This window comes from Ascidiella aspersa, chromosome 4 (assembly GCF_963924565.1).
Source record: "Ascidiella aspersa chromosome 4, kaAscAspe10.2, whole genome shotgun sequence".
NCBI classification, from domain to species: domain Eukaryota; kingdom Metazoa; phylum Chordata; class Ascidiacea; order Phlebobranchia; family Ascidiidae; genus Ascidiella; species Ascidiella aspersa.
Window position 1 is genome coordinate 5,901,771 of NC_139450.1, and position 21,974 is coordinate 5,923,744.

Genomic DNA, 21,974 nt, shown 5'->3' on the forward strand with positions numbered 1-21,974 from the left:
AATTGGTTTTTAGAAGTCACTGAACTGCAAAACATTATTAAATTTAATTTTCGATTAAAAATGTATAGGCTAACTAGTTAATAACTTTGTAATGCTATTCCTCGTTTGAAAATGACAAACCTTAAGTTTATACTTACTTTCAGGTGGTTGTTGAATATTGGTCGGAGACTTTTCCAGATCACTTTTAACTCCAGCGCACAGTAGGAAAAATACCGCGAAACTGATAAAAAGTTTCATTTTACTGTAGTTTAGGAACGCCGTCCAAGAAGTAAGCTTGTTTTAGGCCTCTCAAACACTTGTGGTGCTGAATTGTCCACACAAATTATTCTGGCCTTGTTGAACTGTTTTTCGATTTTGAACAAAAACTACTTTTTATTCCATTCTGGAAATCTTTTATTGAATACAAATGCAAAAACACAATATTCCTTCATTATAATATCAGAGCCCAGTATAACATCCATTTTTTAGTTAAGCAATACCAAATTTTGATTTTCTGATACTACACTTGCACAAATTACTGCGACCCCGCTTCAAGTCACCTCACTTGGAAGTTCAAACTACTACCAGCCCGCTTCAAATAAACTCAACAATGTTTTATAACGATGTGCCATTCAACAACACTTATAACATAACGCGTCTCTATTAGAATCACTGTAAGAAGTTCGGCTTTTAAAAAATTTTTGAATAGAGAGGATATATTTAAGAAATTATTTGACTCAAAATAAAATATGTTATTTTAGGTCAATTCATGCGTTATCGATTAATTTAAGGCCAAAGGACACTCTTGATTTTACTATTAACACGTCGTTCAAGTTGTTAAGTTTGATTAGGTACATTAGTAAATTTCAATTTTTCTCAAGATCTTCTTACGAGTCCTGCGTAACCGCTAATTTACAATTACATGATCGAGTTTTTTTTTTACTTTTTAATCCATACACCTAAACACACCGAGACGTTTTAAGCTTCGTGGGCCCTGGCTGAATCATTACACGTTTTACCAAGTGTCAACTTTAAAATCTCTCTAGGCCTCCATATGCTGGCACGCGTGAAACAGGATGTACTAGCACACCTCTTCCACCGATATTACTGGGAGTTTAACAGGGCCACGCGACAGCACAACACGCTGTAAGCAAGATCCGCTTGATTAGCCCCTAAAAGGGAAATTGTGTTTTCTACCGCCGTCTAAAATGCAATTTACCCTAATATAACCTTTTAACAAGGCTGTGAATAGGGTTAAGGCAGTGGTTTTAAACTTTGTATAGCTTAAAAGTCACTTTTACGGGCTCCCAACATTTTCATCAAGAATTGTATATTTTGGAGTATTTTATCCTTTGGTGCGTCGGGCGATTCATAAATTCGACAATTTCTGTTAAGCTGGAAAATAAATACCGGTATTTGGGCAATATTCGATTCTCTGTTTAAGCCCAACAGTTTAAAAGTGACATTTGTGTTTGCAAAGCTTATAATTAAATATTTGTTTTCTCAGTAAGTCCTTTGCCCCCACCTTGCCAAACATTCACGCCCCTAGTTCAACAATCACTGCACTGAATTAACCCACAAAACACACTTACTAGAAACTGTTTGACGTAGCAAAGTTATGGGTTAACTTTATGGCAAACAATTGCCGCAATAGGCAAACAAATCACACAATGGGTTATGCGAGGGAGCACGTAATTGGATAAATTTTTCATATATTAAAAACAAGCAAGGTTATCAACGCCCACACAGAAGTAGGTATCATTATGAACGTTTCTAACAACTCTTTATTCATTTTCAACATGCATGGGCTTTGATACGTCTTACTACAATCTCCAACCATTGTGCTCCAAAAAACAAGTTTAGCTTTAACCGAGTGTATAGTATATTCAGTACAACATGATACAATAGATATTCAATATTAGAATACCAGTTTAAAATAGACTCGTATACAATAGTTTTAAATTTGGTTGAATCAGAACTGCACATTTTTTATTGCTAAGGCTAGTCATGAAGCCATAAAATAATTCTATTTTTCGTTGCAATTATGTTACCCAAAAAGTCAAAACTGATTTTTCTTTGCATTATTTTATGAAATAACGTAATATGTCAAACTGGAAACTAAGATGATCAAGGTGGTTTAACGCAAAATTACATTGGAGTGTGCTGTAAGCGAAATTACATTTTCGAGTGCTGTAAGTGCTCTTAGTATCTCACAAGAAGATCTTAGAATTTCACAAGAAGATCTTAGCATATCACAAGAAGATCTTAGCATATCACAAGAAGATCTTGGTATAAGTAGTACATCAATAATGGTTCGAAATGCGCACTTTATAGTCCGGCGGACGCAGCGACACCATGCTGGTTCCGCGCATGTCCAGATTCTGTCCGGGTTCGAGGTGGAAGTCGAACCTCCGGAACAGGGATGCGGTAATCGCAAAGAGCTGCATCTTGGCCAGCTGCTGTCCCAAACAGCTCCTTGATCCGACGTTGAACGGGATGATGTTGGAGGAAGGAACAAAGCGACCTCTTTTATCCAAATGGCGTTCGGGTAAGAAACGATCCGGATCCGGCCAGAGGCGCTCATCGTGGTGGATGCCGAAGATGTTGGTGATAAGCATTGCGCCTTTTGGTATCTTATATCCCATAAGAGTGTCGCTTCTGGAGGCAACGTGAGGAAAGCTGAGCGGCGCGGAAGGCCGGATGCGATTCGTTTCCTGGAGAATTAAAGAGGACATGACTCATGGTTCGGACACTGTTTTCACCAAATGGGCGATTGTAGGCAGTTTAAATTCTTAAAAGAATGATGAAAAGCTTGCGTAAGTAATACATGTTGACTAAATGGATGTAAAGTGTAAGGGTTTAGTTTTAATTCGGTTGTTGTTTTCGAGGTCTAATTTGACCGATTTTAAATTAAAACTTGTCGGGTATTTGCGTATCAGTGTCACGTTTTACGTTTTTTTTTAAAGATAGGCAAACTCAACATTGGTGCAAAATATTTTTTAAATCGTTGTATATAATTAGCTCTCATCGTTTAACTGCATTTAGATGGATCCTTAAGTTTGTTAGCTACGAACTTTCGTTGCTTTGGATATACCGTTAGTTATTGTACAAATGCCACCATGGCTTCAATGGTAAGCTAAAATATAAGTTCATGGCATAGCATTGTACCTGTATTACGGCTCTTAGATACGGCAACTTGTCCATGAGTCGCATTGTGATGACGCCGCTTTGCCCGAACACGTCATCCAGCTCCGCTTGGACCCTCCTCTGCAAAGCAACATCCTTGCTGAGGAAAAGTATGATCCAGGAGATGGAGGTGGAAGTAGTGTCGGTGGACGCCATGAAGAAGTCGCGAGTGAGTTGGATCAGCTGATCCTTGGAGAAAGATGAGTAGGGTTTCCATCTGGAGGATAGACTGGCTCCGTCCCTGTGTGTTTCGTCATTTTCGTCTGTTGCTGCTTGATTCGCTTGATTGTTGTTTGCTGCAAATGTATTGTGATGCTTTTGTCTTAATACCGTCAAACGTTTGGAGACACAGTGTCGTGAATAAGTCACTTTGAAATGATTTAAATCTCAGTCAAGTAATTTGTGAAAAAAAACTAAAAAGGTCCAATAAGATAAGTCATTTCTAAAATAACTTGAATCTAAGTCAAGTCATTCGTAAAATAACTTTTAAGTCCAAGTCCAGTTATAATTAGAGCAAGTCAATTTTTAAGTCCTTGTCCTTAAAGTGAAACGTTAAACTATTAAAATTGGTAAACTCGTCCTATTATTACAATAATTCGACTAAAAACTAACAAAAACGCAACAAATAGCAAGCAAGTTATTTTATGTACAAAACTTTTGATAAATAACCCAATTTTATAATGAAAAACGTTTAATAAAAACACTTCCAAGTAATTGATACAAAAGATTTAAGTGAGGTTAAGCACCTTAAAAACAGTGACTAAAGTGCACTTAAGTCAAGTCAAGTCATTGACTTAAGTCATTAGAACATTGTTGAGACATCTGCTGGTCAATGTCAACTTTATATGACTGACAATCGTTGCCATGTTATTTCCCTATTTATAAACATTTCACGCATTATATTGCAATTTTTGTTCGATAAAAAAAAAACGTTAGATCAGAACTTTTATGACTATCCTAATATATTCGAGCTAATGCATGATTTTTCGAAAGCTTGTTATATTTTCTTATTTTTATTAGTAGTGCTCTGTGCTTGTTTCCATATGGATTTTTTGACCAATTGAGAAAATGATTTACTTATGGATAAAAACGATTTGACTTTTAGTCTCGATTTTTGTTTTACAAGTGACAAATCTTGGCTGACCCTCTATTGTCGCGCCCAACCTATTTAAATTTAAGGCAAATAGCGCATAGTCACCATTTTCCATTTCGTCAAGAAAAGAGTCGACAAAGTCGCGGGGATTCCCCGGCTCGCGTGACGTCGCGTGCTCCTCGATCTCTATCGCCATCGCGCGGTGGAGCTTGTCGCGGAAGTCGAGCTCGCGACGACGTTGGTAGGCGAAAATGGGCAGCCAACGCAGGAAGGGAGCGACCATAAGGATGGCCGACACGATGTGCATCTTGTCCGGTTCAACCATTTTCTTTAACAGCTCGCGGAAGTCTTTCTTCTGGCGCGCTACCTCGTAGCCGAACACTATCTGCGAGATGATGTTGGAAACGGCGTCGTACAGCATCGCGTCCATGCGGATCGGCGCCGATTTGCCATCAATGCAAAGCTCCCCTAGCTGATCACACAGCTTGTTTGATATCTCGACCAGTCGGGGCTCGAGGCTGCGCCGGCCCATGCCGAATTCGCGGAGCGTATGGAGGCTGAAACGCCGTTGCTCGAGGTGAAAGTCGCCGCTGTTGAGCATCAGGATGCCGAAACCGCCAGAGAAGAGCGCCATGTTGTTGCTGGGACGGTCACCGAAGCTTGCAGATTTAACATAGGCTTCATGCGCAGCTTCGCGCCCTCCTACGATCACCACGTCCAGTAGGCCCATCTTGGTCAGGCACACCGGGCCGTATTTTCGGCTCCACGACGCCATGATGCGTTCCGGGTAGGCGCCGAGGGACAGCACGGCGCCGATCAGGGGCAGTCCCCGCTTGCCGGGCGGGCTGCCTTTGGGCGCCAGGTTCCACGCGTACCAGGCCGCGTAGTAGATTACGCTGAACAGGACGGCGATGTCGAGGTACGATTTCAAGGGCGCACCGAGCCACGCCGCTATTTCCGACAACATGTTAAACGAATCTGTCGCGTAACTGCAAAATATACCTTGCGTTCATACTGAAAAGAAGTTATTGCAAGGCTTTTGTGTATTTTTACCGGTCAGCAAGTGTCAAAAGGTTAAGAACCACTGCCCCATAGAATAAGGCAAGGCATAATTATGCTGTTAATATAAGACATATACTGAAAAGAAGTTCTTTTGGTATTTTATACTTGTTTTACCCGACGTTTCGGCTACCTATCCAGAATGACTTAATCCTTTCACAAACCCGGTAACCAAAACTTCGAAGTCACGATTTTTTACTGAGACAGCTCCGGAAATTCAACTATGATACTTATTTAGAGCTAGGGTACCATAAATTACTCGTGGCGTTTTTGTGCTGAACATACTCTCCCCAAAGGGGCTTACTGCCTTCCATACTAAAACATGAGGTGAAACTTTTGCCCCCTAAGCATGTAAATTGAGCCGGTCGCATAAGCAAAGGCCAACTATAACTCGCAACTCTCAGAGCTGTCGAACTGCATTGAATTTCCGTTTTTCGATAAACTTCAGATACTACCTTGATAAGAATAATATAAAATACAAAACAATCATATATAAATTTCAAAATACTGGTCTAATAATATTTATTGTGCTAACTATAGCTATATTTCCTGACAACTTCCCGGCTTAAACGTGCATTGCGAAAACTCGCACGTTAAATCACGGTTTCAATCGGTTTTCGCTTTTACTAAATGAGGCGATGATCTGCTGTCCTTCGCAATCAGGCGATGTGGGCAGTAATTCCCTGCAATGTTTGCGCAAGGCACACAATGTTTGTTTGCGGTTCATCGTAAATATGTTACATGTTAAAATGTAGTGAGCAATGCGTAAAACAAAAAACGAAAAAAAAATGGTACAGTAGCAATAATTTATTAAGGTAGATTTTTTTTTTTTTTTTAAGGTATATTTTGTTTTTTAAGTTTTGTCGAAAAATGTAAAATAAATTTCCTAAGTGTAGGCCTATTTTTTTCTCAGTTTTTATGGTCACACAATGAATTTCTGATTTATGTGGTAGTGTAAAATGTCTATCAACATGGCAAACCTAACTGAGCAAGTTAAAAATAGGCAAGCAAAGTAGAATTCGGCTATAGTGACCCTACGACCTACGCCTGTTTTAACACCAGTTGCAAAAAAGTGTCGTTTGCAAACCATCTGTTTTGCATAGAAACGACTTCGCCTATATGATAGTGGTTCTTAAATAATGGTTAGGGTAAAAAAATGGGTCGCTCTATGGTGATTCAATCCTGCGCAAACGAACTTTTTCGTTTTGTTTATCAACTATTTTCAATTAAATCATAACTGAAAAATTGCATCATAAGCATTTTATGTGGCAAACTGGATTATTGCATCATAAGTGGTTCTCTAAACGTTTTGAAAACTAAAACTGGTGCAAGACGTAGCCGCTTAGTTACTTTATTTCGTTGTTTATTTTTTGGAAAAATATTATTATTCTAGCTCGTATCACACACATATACTTTTGAATTCTGTTAGACTAGCGTTTTTATAGTGCTGTTTTAGTCACTAATAAACTCGGGATTAGAATTGAGAATATTGTGTAATATCTATTCGCAGCTTGTGCATCTGAGCAGAAACTCGTCCGTTTCAGTTCGAGCTATAGGTTCGTTTCTTTTGATGCGAGCTATAGGTTTGTTCCTTTTAACTATAGGTCAATAATTGCATAAAGTACTGCTGGAAGTTAAAATCAATCATTTGTTTGTAATAAATCATTGTTTCATAGAACTGTGTACCACATCTGATTGTCTGTGTCTTTTTCTACTTCATGCCTATCAGAAAAAATAAATTTTTCATGTTTGAGGCTTGGGTCGTGAGAGGCTCATAAAACTCCTATTTGTGTCGCACTCAAAAAAGTTTGACAACAACTGGCCTATTTTGACTTTTTGTATGAGGCACCTTGAACATAGTGACCCTTCACGATACATTAGTTGTAAACAAGTCAATTAGGAATAACTTCAATCCCAGTGAAGTAATTTCTAATAAAGTCATTTATAGTCCCAGTGAAATCTTTTTCTCCATTTCGATTGTTACATATCTCCTACACTGATTTCTTTGTGTATCAATCAATCAATGGATTGAACTTGTGAGTACGAGATCACGTATAAGATGGGACGGGACTCCTAAGTACAATCTCAAGGCGATATATTCTTCAACGTGGTTCTTGTCTCCGAGCATAGACCGAAGGTGAGACGTCTGTCTTGCAAAAATGTTCTTTGTCTTGAAGTTTCTCTGGTTCTTCTTCTTTGGCGTCGACTATAAGATTCTAGATTATCAGGATAATAATCTGAATCTGATTGGGTTCTTCTGTCTTCTGGTGAACTTTCCTTAGACTTAGCTTGAGCACTTGGTATGTGCGTTGGTCTTTTCTCTCGTCCGAAGGTCGAGCTTGATGGCCAATCACTACCCAAATCTACAAATGGGTTGAGAGTCCTTTTTGCTGAATGCGCTGATGAATCTTCTGACGAAGGGCTAACAGCGTCCCATTCGTCTAACTGTTTGTTTTCTACTGAACTTTGTGGACTGTAACCTGAACTAGATTTAACAGCCGAACAACTTGTAAATTGATCCTGATTACTGGACATTTTATTTTTGTAAGCAATCCTTTTTATACACAAAACTTAGAAGAGAAATTTTCTGTGCGAGAAAAAGGTTATGACGCAGCAATGACACGGCAAATTGTTACATTATCTAATATTAATTTCGTCACACGGGTGTTGGCTTATCGCCTTTCTCTCTCAACTTATCTCCTACAAGGAAGTTAGCATCTGTCCATATTAGTACACGAAAAGCGGCTTCTAACTGTAAACACAATTTCAATCATTGTTTTGAGATGCGGCTTATGTGCCAATTCTCAAAGCGGCGATTTAAGGTCGAACACTCTAGTACAATATGAGGAAGGATATGCGTCAATTTTTGCTATTTGTCATCTGTGAACAAGTGGCCGAACTGTTTCGCAAGGCACTGGCAATTTACCGGAAGTTTTCACTAAAAAACGCACACAGTAGCAATTGTCAACATTACATTTTCGAGTTTAGACACATAAAGCTCTTTGATAAATAGATATATTATTGCAATTTTGATAAATATACAACAGAATGTTTTTGGTAAGGATGCGTTATGACAATTTTGATAATTAGACAAGAAATAATAAAGGGGCGCATGTTTTTGTTGTTCGTTAATTACTTAAAACGATTAATTAAACACGTAAAAATGGCCACTGCCACCACAGATACTCGGCCGCTTAATTTTTGGCCAGGGTGCATATAAAGCCCTGGCTGTTTGTTTCCTTGTTTGTGTTGTTATGTTTTTTGTTTGTGGAATGCTCGTGGAGCGTTGGTCGCGAATTGTCCGATCATTGAACGCGTTTGCGCGATTGTTTTTTATGCTTCAATTCATGCTTCTTCGACATTTGTTTCATTGTTCTTGTGTGCCAGGTGGCACGCTTCTTTTGTGTTGCAACGATGATCTTGACGTCAGCATTTGCTGATTGCTTGAAACATCGTTTGCTTGCTGTTCGAACTCAATGTTCGCATCTTGACGTCAGCATTCGCTGATTGTTTGAAACATCGTTTGCTTGCTGTTCGAACTCAATGTTCGCCATGACAGAGCAGTGCTGTTTCGCTTTTGCCGTCGAAATTTGTGAAGCATCTGGGGAAAACCCCGTTCGGTGTTCTTTTGAAAACCGATCCGCGCCTTGCGTTTGATCTCTGCAGCGCCCAACGCTTGTTTGTGTTTGTTTCTGAAAATTAAAATAATTTTCGGCAGATATGTTGTCCAAATATTGGGGAGTACACTGTGGCAATTTAGGCCATTCAACACTTACACTTTGATTGCGAATATGTTCTTTACTCTTTATATATATATCAATTTTTTTTTTTTTTTTTTTTTTTATATATATATAGGCGCTTTAGGTTACATTTCAAATACACAAATTACAATTCATAATTACTCACATTACACATCTCTTTGCGATTTAATGAAATTACACATATATTATAGCGATTACACATTTTTTTCAATCTCGGTTATTTGCGATTAATGGGCGATAATTGCAACGATTAGGTTATAATAATTCACACAAGTTGATCCAGTGCTCCCGATTCATGCAGTTCTCGTTATTTATTGCTCAATTACTTCCTCCAAGTCAATTGGAATTTCATTTTCGTTTTGTGCCTCAGCGATTTGTGGGTTTCTATTGAAAATCGGGAAACGGTGCTGAAAATTCTGCCACCGATTCTGTAAGTGTGGTCTTAAAGTGGGCCTTAGGCGGATTAGACAATTCCTTATTATGGATATTGTTAGAATTAGTCCCCATGACAAGGATAATATTGTCAAAAATGAGAAAATGGCATTTAGAATTGGATTTGTGACCGTTGATAGTAGCATTAAGAAACTATTTCTTAATAGTTTTTCAGGATTCGCGTGCAAAGGATTTGTTATTTGATTTGATGATTCATTGATTTGCTGGCCTTCTATGAAGTATTTTAAGCGCTCTGTTTGCAGACTTGAGGTTCTGAAAGTAGCGATTATTGCTTCTAAATCGTATGCTTGATTTGAGTCATATCCTAGAATAGTTGACGTCACAGCAAAAATCATTGGCTACCTGAGTTTCATTGATGGGCATTAGTGTTGGTGAGAGTTGCATCACATCGTTCGATGCATGTACGAGCGTGTAATTTAGGAAAAGGTAAAATATTCCTTTTATTTTGAAACGTAAGATGCGATTGGGTTTGTACGTTTCTAAGTGAAGGACCATGGTTGATGCGTAGCATGCAGTGGTATACTGAAAAACCTGCTTTTGGGGTTTGTGAGAGTCGCGACCTCCTACTTTTTCCAAAAGTGGCCTCGTGGCAAAATAGCCACCGTAACCTAGAGACCGCTTTAAACGCAACGTTTGGGGGGAACAAGCTATCTCCGAAATGGTGTCACCTGTTCGTGTTGCGAACCTTTGTGTCCCTGTGAGTATTGATAGTATCTGCGAAGGGAATATCGCAGCTTGATTTTTTAAGCTTAAAGAAGTGAGACGTTGAAGTTTGCACTCGATAAATGGCGTCGCGATCGACGCATTGAGATTTTGCCGACATGGGGCCCAGTGATGTATTGATATTGAGAGGCTTTTTATCTCCAAACGGTAAGGCATTCCATTGTCGGAGAAATGTAACGACAATGTGGTATTTTGCACAAATTTTATTTGCGGGCATTTTAAGTTGCGAGGGGGTTGCCATATGAAACTGATATGGTTTAACTCGCAGTGTCCGCTTCGGACGTTGCAGTGCGTTAATTCCTGGTAGGGCGATATTAATTTATCGTTTTGATGGTCATAAAGAATTGTTGAGCGCGTTAACACGGCGTTGGTTATAGTTTCGTGGGTCGTAGTCGGCCATTTATATTCGTATTTCGGGCGGTTGTGTGTTTTAAACACACCTTCCTCGTTTGGTTGTAATTTTCCAATGTTATTTGCATTTAAGCTTTTATTCCAAAGGTCGCATTCAATAGTTGATGGCGTGTTGTCATAGTCGGTCGTTTCAGAGTGCGTTTTTGCACCGAAAAAGTAGTGCGTTGTTTGAACTTTCGTCACTATGCGTTGGCATGTGACCATTGGGATTTTTAGAAAATGGTGATCTGGTTTGTACACGGCCACACGGCAGCGTTTTACTGTATTGGGTGTGTGTCTATAACACGGAGGAGAAGATTGGATATCATATTCAGCCTTTTTTAATTGAGGGTTGCACACTGGGAGCACTAGAGTAAGGGATGCGCTTAAATTATTTACAAAACATACTAAACAGATTACTAACGGGGTTAAGACTTTCATTGTGGTGTTTAAGGGGAGTAGTCCTCCAGATAGGCGGGTGTTCTAGGAATTCGTGCGCCTGCACGCCGCTGAGTTTGAGGTGCTGGCTCTGGGGGATGACTTCTAACTCCCTGTTTCCGATTTTTGGTTCGTTTGCGTTTGGTCTGTGAAGCAGAATGTTGGAAATCGGTTTGAGTCTCGTTTTCAAATGGTTCATTATCACCAATCGAATCTTGTATTGTCTCATTTAGCGTCCGCGCTGCTTTTAAGCGATTTATTGAAACGACGTAAGGTTTTGCATTTCTTAGAATCGTATAGTATTTTGGCGTTCGATTTATTACGCGATATGGACCATTGAACATTGGTTGTAAGGGTCGCCTGACAGCGTCGTGTCGTAAATACACTTGCTTGCAGGTTTGCAAGCGTGGGTCAACATATGTTGTTTGATTGGTTGGTTGTCTCGGCTGACGGTATTTGAAACGTCCTAAATATTCTTGCTGTCGTGTCATAAATTGACTATCTGGTTCGTTGCACTCGCCATTTCCCTCAAAGAATTGGCCTGGTAATCTGAGACTTGCGCCGTAAATTATTTCGGCTGGTGTTGCCTCTAATTCCTCCTTGCAAGAGGACCGTATTGCTAACATTGCCATTGGCAGGCAGTGATACCAGTCGTCAGTATTTAAGGCTGCTTTTAATGCCTTTTTTATTATCTGAATGTTTCTCTCTGCGGCGCCATTTGCTTGTGGGTTATACGCAGTTGTGTGTATATGGCGTATGCCAAGGAATTTCATTGCTGAGGCCCATTCTGTACCCATAAATTGGCTTCCTTTATCAGTTGTTAGAATTTCTGGGACACCATAATTCGCAACCCAAGCGTGCATAAAAGCATTTAGCACGGTTTCAGCGCGTATGTCCGGAATAGATGCCGCAACTGGATATCGTGAAAATCTATCTACCATCACTAGAAGGTAGGAATATCCATATGACTCAGGCAAAGGGCCGGCTAAGTCGCAATTAACTTGTTGAAATTTACTTGTCATATCAGGGTATTGTTGAAACGGTGAGATTGTATGCCTAGTTACTTTTGTTCGTTGGCAAGCATTACAAGTAGTAGCCCATAATGTTACATCCTTTCGCAAACCAGGCCAAACGTATCGCTCTGCTATCATTTTTATCGTTTTCTTAATTCCTGCATGGGACATATTATGGACGCTGTCGAATATCATTCGTCTAAATCCTGTGGGGATTAACGGCCTGCTTCGGTTAGGTGCACTTATGTCACAAAGTAACGTTTCACTAGAATCTGGTACGGGTTTGCGTTCTATCTTTAAAGAATGTGTTCCATCAAGGAATTCTAACAATCTTACGTCTTGTCTTTGCGCTTTTGCAATTTCATTCCAATTTATCTGGGCTGCATGCCTGAAAATATGATTTACTTCAGGCCGTGACATTAAATCAGCAACGATATTAGAGGTGCCAGGCAGGTACCTTATATCTGTCGTGAATTCAGAGATGAACGCTAGATGTCTCGCTTGTCTATTATTATCTGATACGCGTTCCGAATTGAATGCGGAAACAATCGGTTTGTGGTCGCAAAAAACAGGTGAATTTTCTACCTTCAAGGAAATAACGGAAATGTTTTATTGCTTTTACTATCGCTAATAGCTCTCGATCATACGTTGCGTAATTACGCTCGCACTTATTGAGGGATTTTGAAAAGAAACCTAGGGGCTGTACTTTTTCTCCGATTTTCTGTTGCAAAACAGCGCCGACGCTTTTATCGGAAGCGTCCATAACTAAAGAGATTTCAGCCTCAGGATTTGGATAAGCAAGCAGTGTGTAATTCATTAAGCACTGCTTGGCCCTCTCAAATGCTGAATTGGCCTCCTCAGTCCATTGGACAATAGCATTGCGTCTTGAATTTTTACCTTTTATGAGGTTGTATAGTGGAGCTAAGGTTTTTGAAAGACAAGGAACCAGTGGACTATAGTAGTTCCCCATTCCGATAAATTTTCTAAGACCTTTCGTGTCACTAGGTCTTGGAAAGTTCTTAATAGCCTCGACCTTCTCAGGTGTAGGTCGGATCCCTTCGGGACTTATTACGTGCCCTAGAAAAGTTACGCTTTTTCTACCATAGGCACACTTCTTAGGATTTAGTTTTAAGCCAAAATCGCTTAGGCGTTGAAAAACTTCTTTAAGGTGTTGTATGTGCTCTTGCTCATTTCTACTGAACACTAGGATGTCGTCTACATAACAGAATACAAAAGTGAGTCCTCTCATGGCGCAATCTATTAATCTCTGAAAATTTTGAGCAGAGGTTTTAAGTCCAAAAGGGCTCCTTACGAAATGGAATAACCCTAGAGGGGTCGCCAGGGCTGTCTTGTGCATGTGATCCTTTGCAATCGGGATCTGGTGGAATGCCGACTTAAGGTCTAGACATGAATATATAGATGATCCATGTAAAAGGTCATAGCTTGTTCTCAAATTTGGTAGGCTATACTTGTCGTCAATTAGTAGTTTGTTTAATTCCCTATAATCCCCTACAATTCTTAACTCGTCAGTTCCTGCTTTTGGGACTGCATGCATACGTGTAGAAAAGTTGGAACAACTTGGCACTAGCAAGCCAGAGTCAACCATCTGGGCTATTTGTTTTTTTAATTGCGCGTAGCGTTCTGGGTGGACCCTTTGTGGACGGGCCGAAGGGGGTCGACCAGGCATTGTGGGAAGGTACTGCACAAAATTATGCTTCACTTCTGCGTGAAAATCTACGGGTGACATTAACTCTGGAAATTCCTTAACCAAATTTTCATATTGAATTTGAATTGGGAGCTCAGTTTCGTCTGTGCACTTTACATGATGGACGACTTTTAATTGCGTCTGTAATTTTGTACATTCCAAGAGGTTAGTCGCCGAATGTAATACCAATTCATGCTCTTTTAGGAAATCATACCCTAATATTGGTGTTTTAACCTCACATATGTTAGAATTTCCTTTCATAGCTCCAAAACCTATGTCGATATCGATTTGTTTCTTTCCAAAACTTTTTATTTGTGCACCGCTCGCTGTACTAAAGCGTGATGGATATTCGGTGTTATCAAAGTCGGTTTTTGGCATAAAGCTTTCTACCGCGCCACTATCAACTAAATACACTTGGTTTGAAATTTTATCCAAAACATAAGGCAGCGTCTGATTTGCTTCTAACGAAACGTACTGATTCTTTTTCCCTAAATGATTTACATTCGGCTTTTTATGATTGCACGGTGGTTCGCAACGAATTGCCCTATCTCCGAACGTTTCATGGTACCAGCATATTTGTTTACTTTCCTGCTGTACACGAGGATCATTTACTCTCTGAAAACCCGCACCGTAGTTTCTTTGAAAAGGTCTACTTGAATAGCTTGTAGTTGGGCGAGCGTCGCCATACCGTTGGTCGCGCGCCGGGAAGTCCCGTCTGGCAGTTTGATAAAATGTGCGCTCTGATTTACGCATGCCGCTTTCCGGATAGCTAGGTTTCCAATTCGCTCGTTGATTATTTTGATGCCCTATGTTAGCTTTATTCGTTACCGATCGCTGGGCAGTCATAAGTTCGTTTACTTTAGCGGTTAAGGAAGCCATATTATCAACCTCTTCATCTTGTTTTGGAATACTATTGCTCTTTTTTGTTATGTCATGGAATTCATCTGCGTATTTTCCAAGTCCCCTTAAGGTTTTGCCTTTTTGCGCTTGTATAGTTGGGCGTATTACCTCTGGCAGTAAATCTATAAATCGACTATGCAATATAGCTTTTGCTGTTAAGTCCTTTTCGGGATCCAAGGGGCACAATGCCATTAAGCGTGCTAACAATAGTGACGGCCTTTCATTTAATTCTGCACCCTGTGCATTTACTCTTCTGACCCATTCGGTGGGGTTAGTGCCAAACACATGACTTAAAATTGCTTTCTTTAATGTGGTATAAGGATCTTTAGCGAGACTAGCCTCCGCAAGCTGGGTGGCATATTTACTAGACTGGTCGGACGTAAAAGATGCGGCTAATAAGGTGAATCTAGTATTTTCATCAACGATTCCATTTGATTCATAAAATTTATCCAAAAACACAAAGTATGACTTAATTTTATTGCTCGTCCAGACAGCTGGAATCTTTAAAAGGGAATTTCTTAAACTACTTATACCCAAATCACCCTCTCGTTCATTGTTTGAACTTGAATCTCCATTTTGCGGGTTTATACCCGAAGTAGACGGGGTATTATCGCTCACCAACGGGGCCTCATTTGCTTGTATTGTAACGTCCTGATTTTCTGCGGTAACAGTTTTGTTTTGCGCGTCTAATAGACCCCCCATATCAGGATCTGAAGTTTCAGAGGTTTCACCTGACGCCATTTTACTCCTAGTTTTACTTCGTGTTACTCTAGGCGTAAACTTAGATTTTTTTACTTTACTTTTAGCGGGAGGTTTTAGGGTAGCTTTTTGTCTGATGTTTTTAAAAGAGAACTGCACTTCACGCGACATGCACTATAAATTCAAACATACACTTACTAATTTCGCGACGAAGCAAACGTAGGCTCAATATAATCTCGATGAGTTGGGCTGTTGGCGAGGAAGGTGTAGATGATCTTCCTCGTGCAGTCGAGTCGACGGTGAGTTGAAGTTCCGTAGTTGACCGCGTAGTATTTGACCAAGACGTCCACTTTCGATGTTGAACTATTGTCTATTGCTCTTCGACTTTCCTGCAGTCGGCTGCACCAATTTGTGAGTACGAGATCACGTATAAGATGGGACGGGACTCCTAAGTACAATCTCAAGGCGATATATTCTTCAACGTGGTTCTTGTCTCCGAGCATAGACCGAAGGTGAGACGTCTGTCTTGCAAAAATGTTCTTTGTCTTGAAGTTTCTCTGGTTCTTCTTCTTTGGCGTCGACTATAAGATTCTAGATTATCAGGATAATAATCTGAATCTGATTGGGTTCTTCTGTCTTCTGGTGAACTTTCCTTAGACTTAGCTTGAGCACTTGGTATGTGCGTTGGTCTTTTCTCTCGTCCGAAGGTCGAGCTTGATGGCCAATCACTACCCAAATCTACAAATGGGTTGAGAGTCCTTTTTGCTGAATGCGCTGATGAATCTTCTGACGAAGGGCTAACAGCGTCCCATTCGTCTAACTGTTTGTTTTCTACTGAACTTTGTGGACTGTAACCTGAACTAGATTTAACAGCCGAACAACTTGTAAATTGATCCTGATTACTGGACATTTTATTTTTGTAAGCAATCCTTTTTATACACAAAACTTAGAAGAGAAATTTTCTGTGCGAGAAAAAGGTTATGACGCAGCAATGACACGGCAAATTGTTACATTATCTAATATTAATTTCGTCACACGGGTGTTGGCTTATCGCCTTTCTCTCTCAACTTATCTCCTACAAGGAAGTTAGCATCTGTCCATATTAGTACACGAAAAGCGGCTTCTAACTGTAAACACAATTTCAATCATTGTTTTGAGATGCGGCTTATGTGCCAATTCTCAAAGCGGCGATTTAAGGTCGAACACTCTAGTACAATATGAGGAAGGATATGCGTCAATTTTTGCTATTTGTCATCTGTGAACAAGTGGCCGAACTGTTTCGCAAGGCACTGGCAATTTACCGGAAGTTTTCACTAAAAAACGCACACAGTAGCAATTGTCAACATTACATTTTCGAGTTTAGACACATAAAGCTCTTTGATAAATAGATATATTATTGCAATTTTGATAAATATACAACAGAATGTTTTTGGTAAGGATGCGTTATGACAATTTTGATAATTAGACAAGAAATAATAAAGGGGCGCATGTTTTTGTTGTTCGTTAATTACTTAAAACGATTAATTAAACACGTAAAAATGGCCACTGCCACCACAAACTTATTATAGAAATCTGTTCACTGAAAATGTAGTTTAGCTCAGTGTTATAACTGTACTCCCTAAAGTCAAAAAAAAATTCTAATCTGCATTTAGCATGTCAACCATTAACCCATGCCAGCACGGGCACGGCCGTCAACACATGCTTATTAAAATACGTGTTAACGGCGCATAACAATTATTCGACGGCCGCATGCGGCCGTTCGACCGCAGGTGAACACCGTTGATTTACTATCCTCGGTTCATTTTAATCGTATGTCTCATTTATGGCGCCCACTTTTGTAAGAATATAATTTTTTTAATTTAATTAACCTTATAAAAACACTAAACAACAGATTCTGTGGTAAATATAACACTATTACGACTTCTAGCGGTAACCTGATTCTAACTACAAACTTTAGACTTGTGTGCGAAAATTTGGTTCGCTTTTAGTACTAGACCTCGCTAACTTAAGGCTTTTAAATAAGGTAAACCTGAATTACAAAAGATATACAAAAGAAATAAATTATCGTTGTTTTAAACTTAGACTGTTGCCGATACCAAATTACCGAAGAAATAAATAGAACTTGCTAACCAATATTATTTCATAATTTTATTGCCAGAGTAAAATTGAATTTTTCATTTCTCAATCAATAAACTCTCAGCACGACGTCGTTGGTTTAATTTAAAGTTTAAAAGCTTGGCTAAAATGATGCCAAGTTAAGTGAAATAAGTCTAGAGTGGACAATTACCTACCATGCTATCTCATTCTTTTTAAATTAGGTTAAAAATGCGCGATAAAAACATAATGATGGGTCAGAAAAAAAAAGCGACAAATTAACACTCACTTAAGTCAGATTAAAAACACATGTCAGAAATTGAACGAACGCTTTCAGTAATCGACCCTTTTATTAGTGTTTTAACTTGAGTCGTTTTTAGCTAGTGTTTTTTGCGTAAACAGGGCGCGTCTTGTATTATTAAAATGACTCGATAGGCTCCAATCCAGCATAACTCGAACATTTATCGCTATGTCGGATCACATAGTAAGATAGTGACCATATAGGAAAACGACTAGTAGCTTAATCAAAATTGAAGCATTTAAACGCTGTGCATTGGATTTGCGTTAAGCTATAGAAATCCAGTGGAAGCAATATGCATCAACTTTTCAACAGCAATTTAAAAATCAGAAGTGTTAAAACACAATCGGAAAATAACAACAAGACTACCACTAATTTACTTTCAAAAGTGTAAAACATAAGGATAGCAAACAGTTAGGTAGTGAAACGTATTTCACTACATTTGAACGATGTTTCGCTTCACAAACGCCTAACTTCAACAAAGTTACAAACACGCTAGTAATTCGCTACTTTTCCAGAGATTAGCAGCGTTGTAATCTCACGCACATGTAATTCATTACATGCAATAAAAGTTGGTTGTTAACAGTTTACTGTGGGTTTTTGTTCAAGTTTATCGGGTAGCGACTGCCAATCAAACGAATGCAGCTGGCTGAGCGCAAGCGTCCTGTTTCCTCGATGTATCCAACAGGCGCCTAAATAAGCCTGGAGGGGAAAAGCCAAGCCTACTTGTCACATCAGTAATACGAGCCTGGCTCAGACAGCAGGGCTTGGTTCAGCCAGCTACCTATAATATGCTGCGTATTCCAAAAGAGCGTCTGTCGTTACTAGTCAGTAGGCAGCATTACTTTTAGGAAACCTGAGACGTTTCGCAGTCTATTAAGAAATTTCGCATCACTAGAAAGTGATTGCTGGTATCAGTCGTTTTAGTTATACTGCTACTGTCGGGTTGACATCGTTGGTTGTCTTTTCCGTTGAGTTTAGGCTTCCGTTTTGCATTTGCACTTGGAACCGACGATAAGAAAATGTGGGCGCTGGGCTAGAATCCTACCACAGCGTTGAAACATTTCTTAAAGCAAAGGCAATATATTGGTTAGGGTTTTTGATAATGTTTGGGTAAGGATGGGTCAAGTAGTACTGTTTAATAATATTGCTTAACCTACCAAAACCCAAACCCCAACCCGCACCCTAACCCAAATGTTCGTTGTGGTAGGATTGTAGAACAGCGTCAAAATGTGTTACTGTAGTTGCTGTATATCACTGTTCGAAAAGGTATAGCCATCGCAGGCCATTCTGATGTTACTTTGACATACATAACTGTTTAAATTATTGTCTTTTTTTGGTTTCAAATTACATTGAATTACGAATATATTATATGTGTTTGCACAATACATCAGCTGTAAATTGCTAGAAATTTATGCTCACCTAGTCACCTCTATGTTTATTTTTGATATGTATATTCGTTTAGGCAAAATAATATTGTTGACTTTAAAATATATATAATGGTCTTTGTATGGTAAACTGTCACCTATTAAACATAGATACAAATTATTTAGGAAATGTTTGTTAGGCTTCGCATTTGGGACATCCAGAACCTAGCCTTTAAGTTAAGTATCTTTTTTTACCAGTCACTACTACCTAGCGCCCTAGATAATGTAGCGTCATAAGCGAATTTGTGATGGTTTAGTTGCTTCCGCTCTGTTGTTGTGTACATCCTCTGGGTAGCACGTTTTGCATTGCATTGTTGTGCACCGATGCTTTGAAATACTCAGCAGCGTATGAATGCGTATGAATTGGAGAATAATAACAGAGCCTTTGTACTAATTTTGTCGATTTTGGGCGAGTTCTTTAAGATTTATCTTCCGCAGTGTAAATAGTTAGACACTAGCTAGGTTTAGTTTGGTCAAGGTACCTCGTATTTATTTAGGCACCGGTAGCCTTTGTGCTTAGATGGCGGCATTCATGGTTCAATACACAACAATTCAGTTCTTTCAATGCGTGGAGAAGCTGTTCGAAAAAAAGCTGCTTATTCCCTTATTATCAGTAAAAATGTAGAAAAACGGTCTTCAATGGAACTCGTAGTTACCCAGCTTGAAATGTTTTACCAAGCAGAAATTGCAGGGTTAAGGTAAAAACCTTTCTAAATTGACGACTGTAACTAGGCCCTAAATTATTTACATGACGTGAACAAGTTTGCGGATCAACGTATAGAAGTCAAAACCGTGGCTAGAAATCGTATGTTGATAAAACTACGATCCATCGCAAATTCGTCCGTGTAAATCGACTTAAAATTAAGTCAAAAGATGTTTCGAGGATTATTATCAGCGGAAAACAACAGTCGTTATGTTGTATTACTTAACTAAACGACTATTGTGGGCTACTATACGAATTGTACGTATACTGTTTATAGTAAACTACTACGCATTGTCTAGTCAAGCGGTTAGCAAAATTTTCAGAAACGCGTGCCGAATTTCTAAATTCAAGTATTTATTGAAAGAGTCGCCTACAACGAATAAAGGTTTATAAAAGAGGTTACAGTTTACCATTACGTGAAAGTGGACTCTGTAAACCACAACTGAATGTAAAAATATGGAAACAAATAATAAATATCATTGATATTTGATGTAGTTTGGACATTTGGAGCATTCACACTGCAAAATTTTATCATAAAGTAAAATAGTTCAATGCGGTGTTCTATCAAAATCAATGTTTTGTCAAAATTGAATTATTTATAATAAACGAAACATAGATAAACAGAAACATAATTTAATTGGTGTTACCTCTTATAGTTTTTTTATATTAATCTTGAAAGAAAAAAGTTACATGTCAAATGCAGTAGTTTACCGATGTTTGGTTTAGTTTGGATTTAGTTTGCCCCCGCAAAAGAATATTAGATTTTCCCAATGCCAGTGTCCAACAGTTGGAAAATCTCATTATCCCTTTGGCTTTTGAATAGTATTAACAACAGCTTTCTAGTTTTCCTTATGTAAAATATAGCTTCGCATTATTCCCATGCAAACAGATAACTTAAGTAGAAGATCATTAAACATAAAACTGTCCATATCACGCTTTAATTTTGCTGATATTGTTTCCTTCTTTTATGTTGACCTACTTTTTTCAACGCGTATCGATTACATTGTCTTGCTTTCATTTCGATATACATTCTTGCCTGTATTAGGAAATGTGTTGTATTAAAGCAATGGTTTTCAGCGTATGGTAAATGTACAGTTAGTGGTACTCGTATAGGCGAGCAGTTTTTATGCCTTACGTTTGGTCTGGAAAACAATACGGCAAGTAAAAAATCATTGAGGCTGGTCGTTATAATTTCTATTTTCTACTTTAAACGAAAATACATATTTGCGACTAGCGGTTTTGGCATTGTTTTTAAATTCATTTTTGTGTACGGTTTCAGCAGACAAGTCTTAGAACCTGGTAGACAAAACACTTTATGTGAGACAATGATCGGAGGTTGTCAAAGTCCACGCAGAAGTAGGTAACCTACTTCTTTCTGGACTTTGATATTGGTTTTGGTCATGCACGCAAGGTCCCAAGCGTTTGTTTCTCATTAAGCGGTGCGCACTGTCCATTTGCTGGGCCGTACATGGGCAAAATTATTTGGTCACTTTGTTAGCTTCCTAGTAATTTGACAGTTACTACAGTAAGTTTTTTTGTACCAGTCAAACAGAATGTTATCGGACACTTTTTGGAAATAGTTTATGTGCGTAAAGCAGACAGTGCCATATTTTTATCGTCATTTAGTGCGGGTTTTAGAAGATAGAAGACCAGTACTTGTTATACTCCGTCTTATTAACACATGCAGTTGTCAAACGAAATAGCCGGAAGACACTTAAGGCAGGCTTGCTTTTTGCTTGAGCAGTGAGTCGCAATAAATAATCCCAATATTTTTTTACTTTATGACTAATTAAAGTTGCTTTGCAATACATTGATATTAGCTTTTAGGGTTTTTTAGTACAAAATTTATTATATTTTTCTGCTTGTCGTTCAACGATTTTTCCATGTTTTTGCATATGATGAAATTGTAAAAGCCTTATACTCAGTTAATAATGGCAGAAAACCCTTTTGATTTGTGTGCTCAATGTGCATTTGTGAATGGCCGAATCCTTTATCCACAGGTTCTTTCACCACCAAAAGGGCATAACTTACTTAATATGAAACACCATCGTTT

General features: G+C 38.9%; 2 protein-coding genes across 2 annotated transcripts; both read right to left on the reverse strand.

The window, feature by feature from the left end:
- Positions 1 to 2,282: 2,282 nt before the first annotated feature.
- On the reverse strand, positions 2,283 to 5,225 carry LOC146146838 (cytochrome P450 2J4-like). Its single transcript, XM_083387101.1, has 3 exons — positions 4,354 to 5,225; positions 3,148 to 3,487; positions 2,283 to 2,693 (listed from the first exon to the last, which is right to left on the reverse strand). The coding sequence occupies exons 1-3, from the start codon at positions 5,223 to 5,225 to the stop codon at positions 2,283 to 2,285; spliced, it is 1,623 nt and encodes a 540-aa protein (XP_083243227.1).
- Positions 5,226 to 7,419: 2,194 nt separating this feature from the next.
- LOC146146839 (uncharacterized) lies at positions 7,420 to 15,441 on the reverse strand. The gene is made up of 2 exons (XM_083387104.1): positions 14,629 to 15,441; positions 7,420 to 7,533 (listed from the first exon to the last, which is right to left on the reverse strand). The coding sequence occupies exons 1-2, from the start codon at positions 15,439 to 15,441 to the stop codon at positions 7,420 to 7,422; spliced, it is 927 nt and encodes a 308-aa protein (XP_083243230.1).
- Between the last annotated feature and the right edge of the window lie 6,533 nt (positions 15,442 to 21,974).

Bases quoted from the DNA above. Each gene is read 5' to 3' on its own strand.
- LOC146146838 (XM_083387101.1), bottom strand. From the start codon at position 5,225: ATGTTGTCGGAAATAGCGGCGTGGCTCGGTGCGCCCTTGAAATCGTAC. The intron at 3,488-4,353 runs GCTATTTGCCTT...GACGGTATTAAG, and splicing joins ATGGAAAATGGTGACTATGC to ACAAAAGCATCACAATACAT. The intron at 2,694-3,147 runs GTACAATGCTAT...TTAATTCTCCAG, and splicing joins ATCTAAGAGCCGTAATACAG to GAAACGAATCGCATCCGGCC.
- LOC146146839 (XM_083387104.1), bottom strand. From the start codon at position 15,441: ATGGCGTCAGGTGAAACCTCTGAAACTTCAGATCCTGATATGGGGGGT. The intron at 7,534-14,628 runs GTAACGAATAAA...CTGATAATCTAG, and splicing joins TTATGACTGCCCAGCGATCG to AATCTTATAGTCGACGCCAA.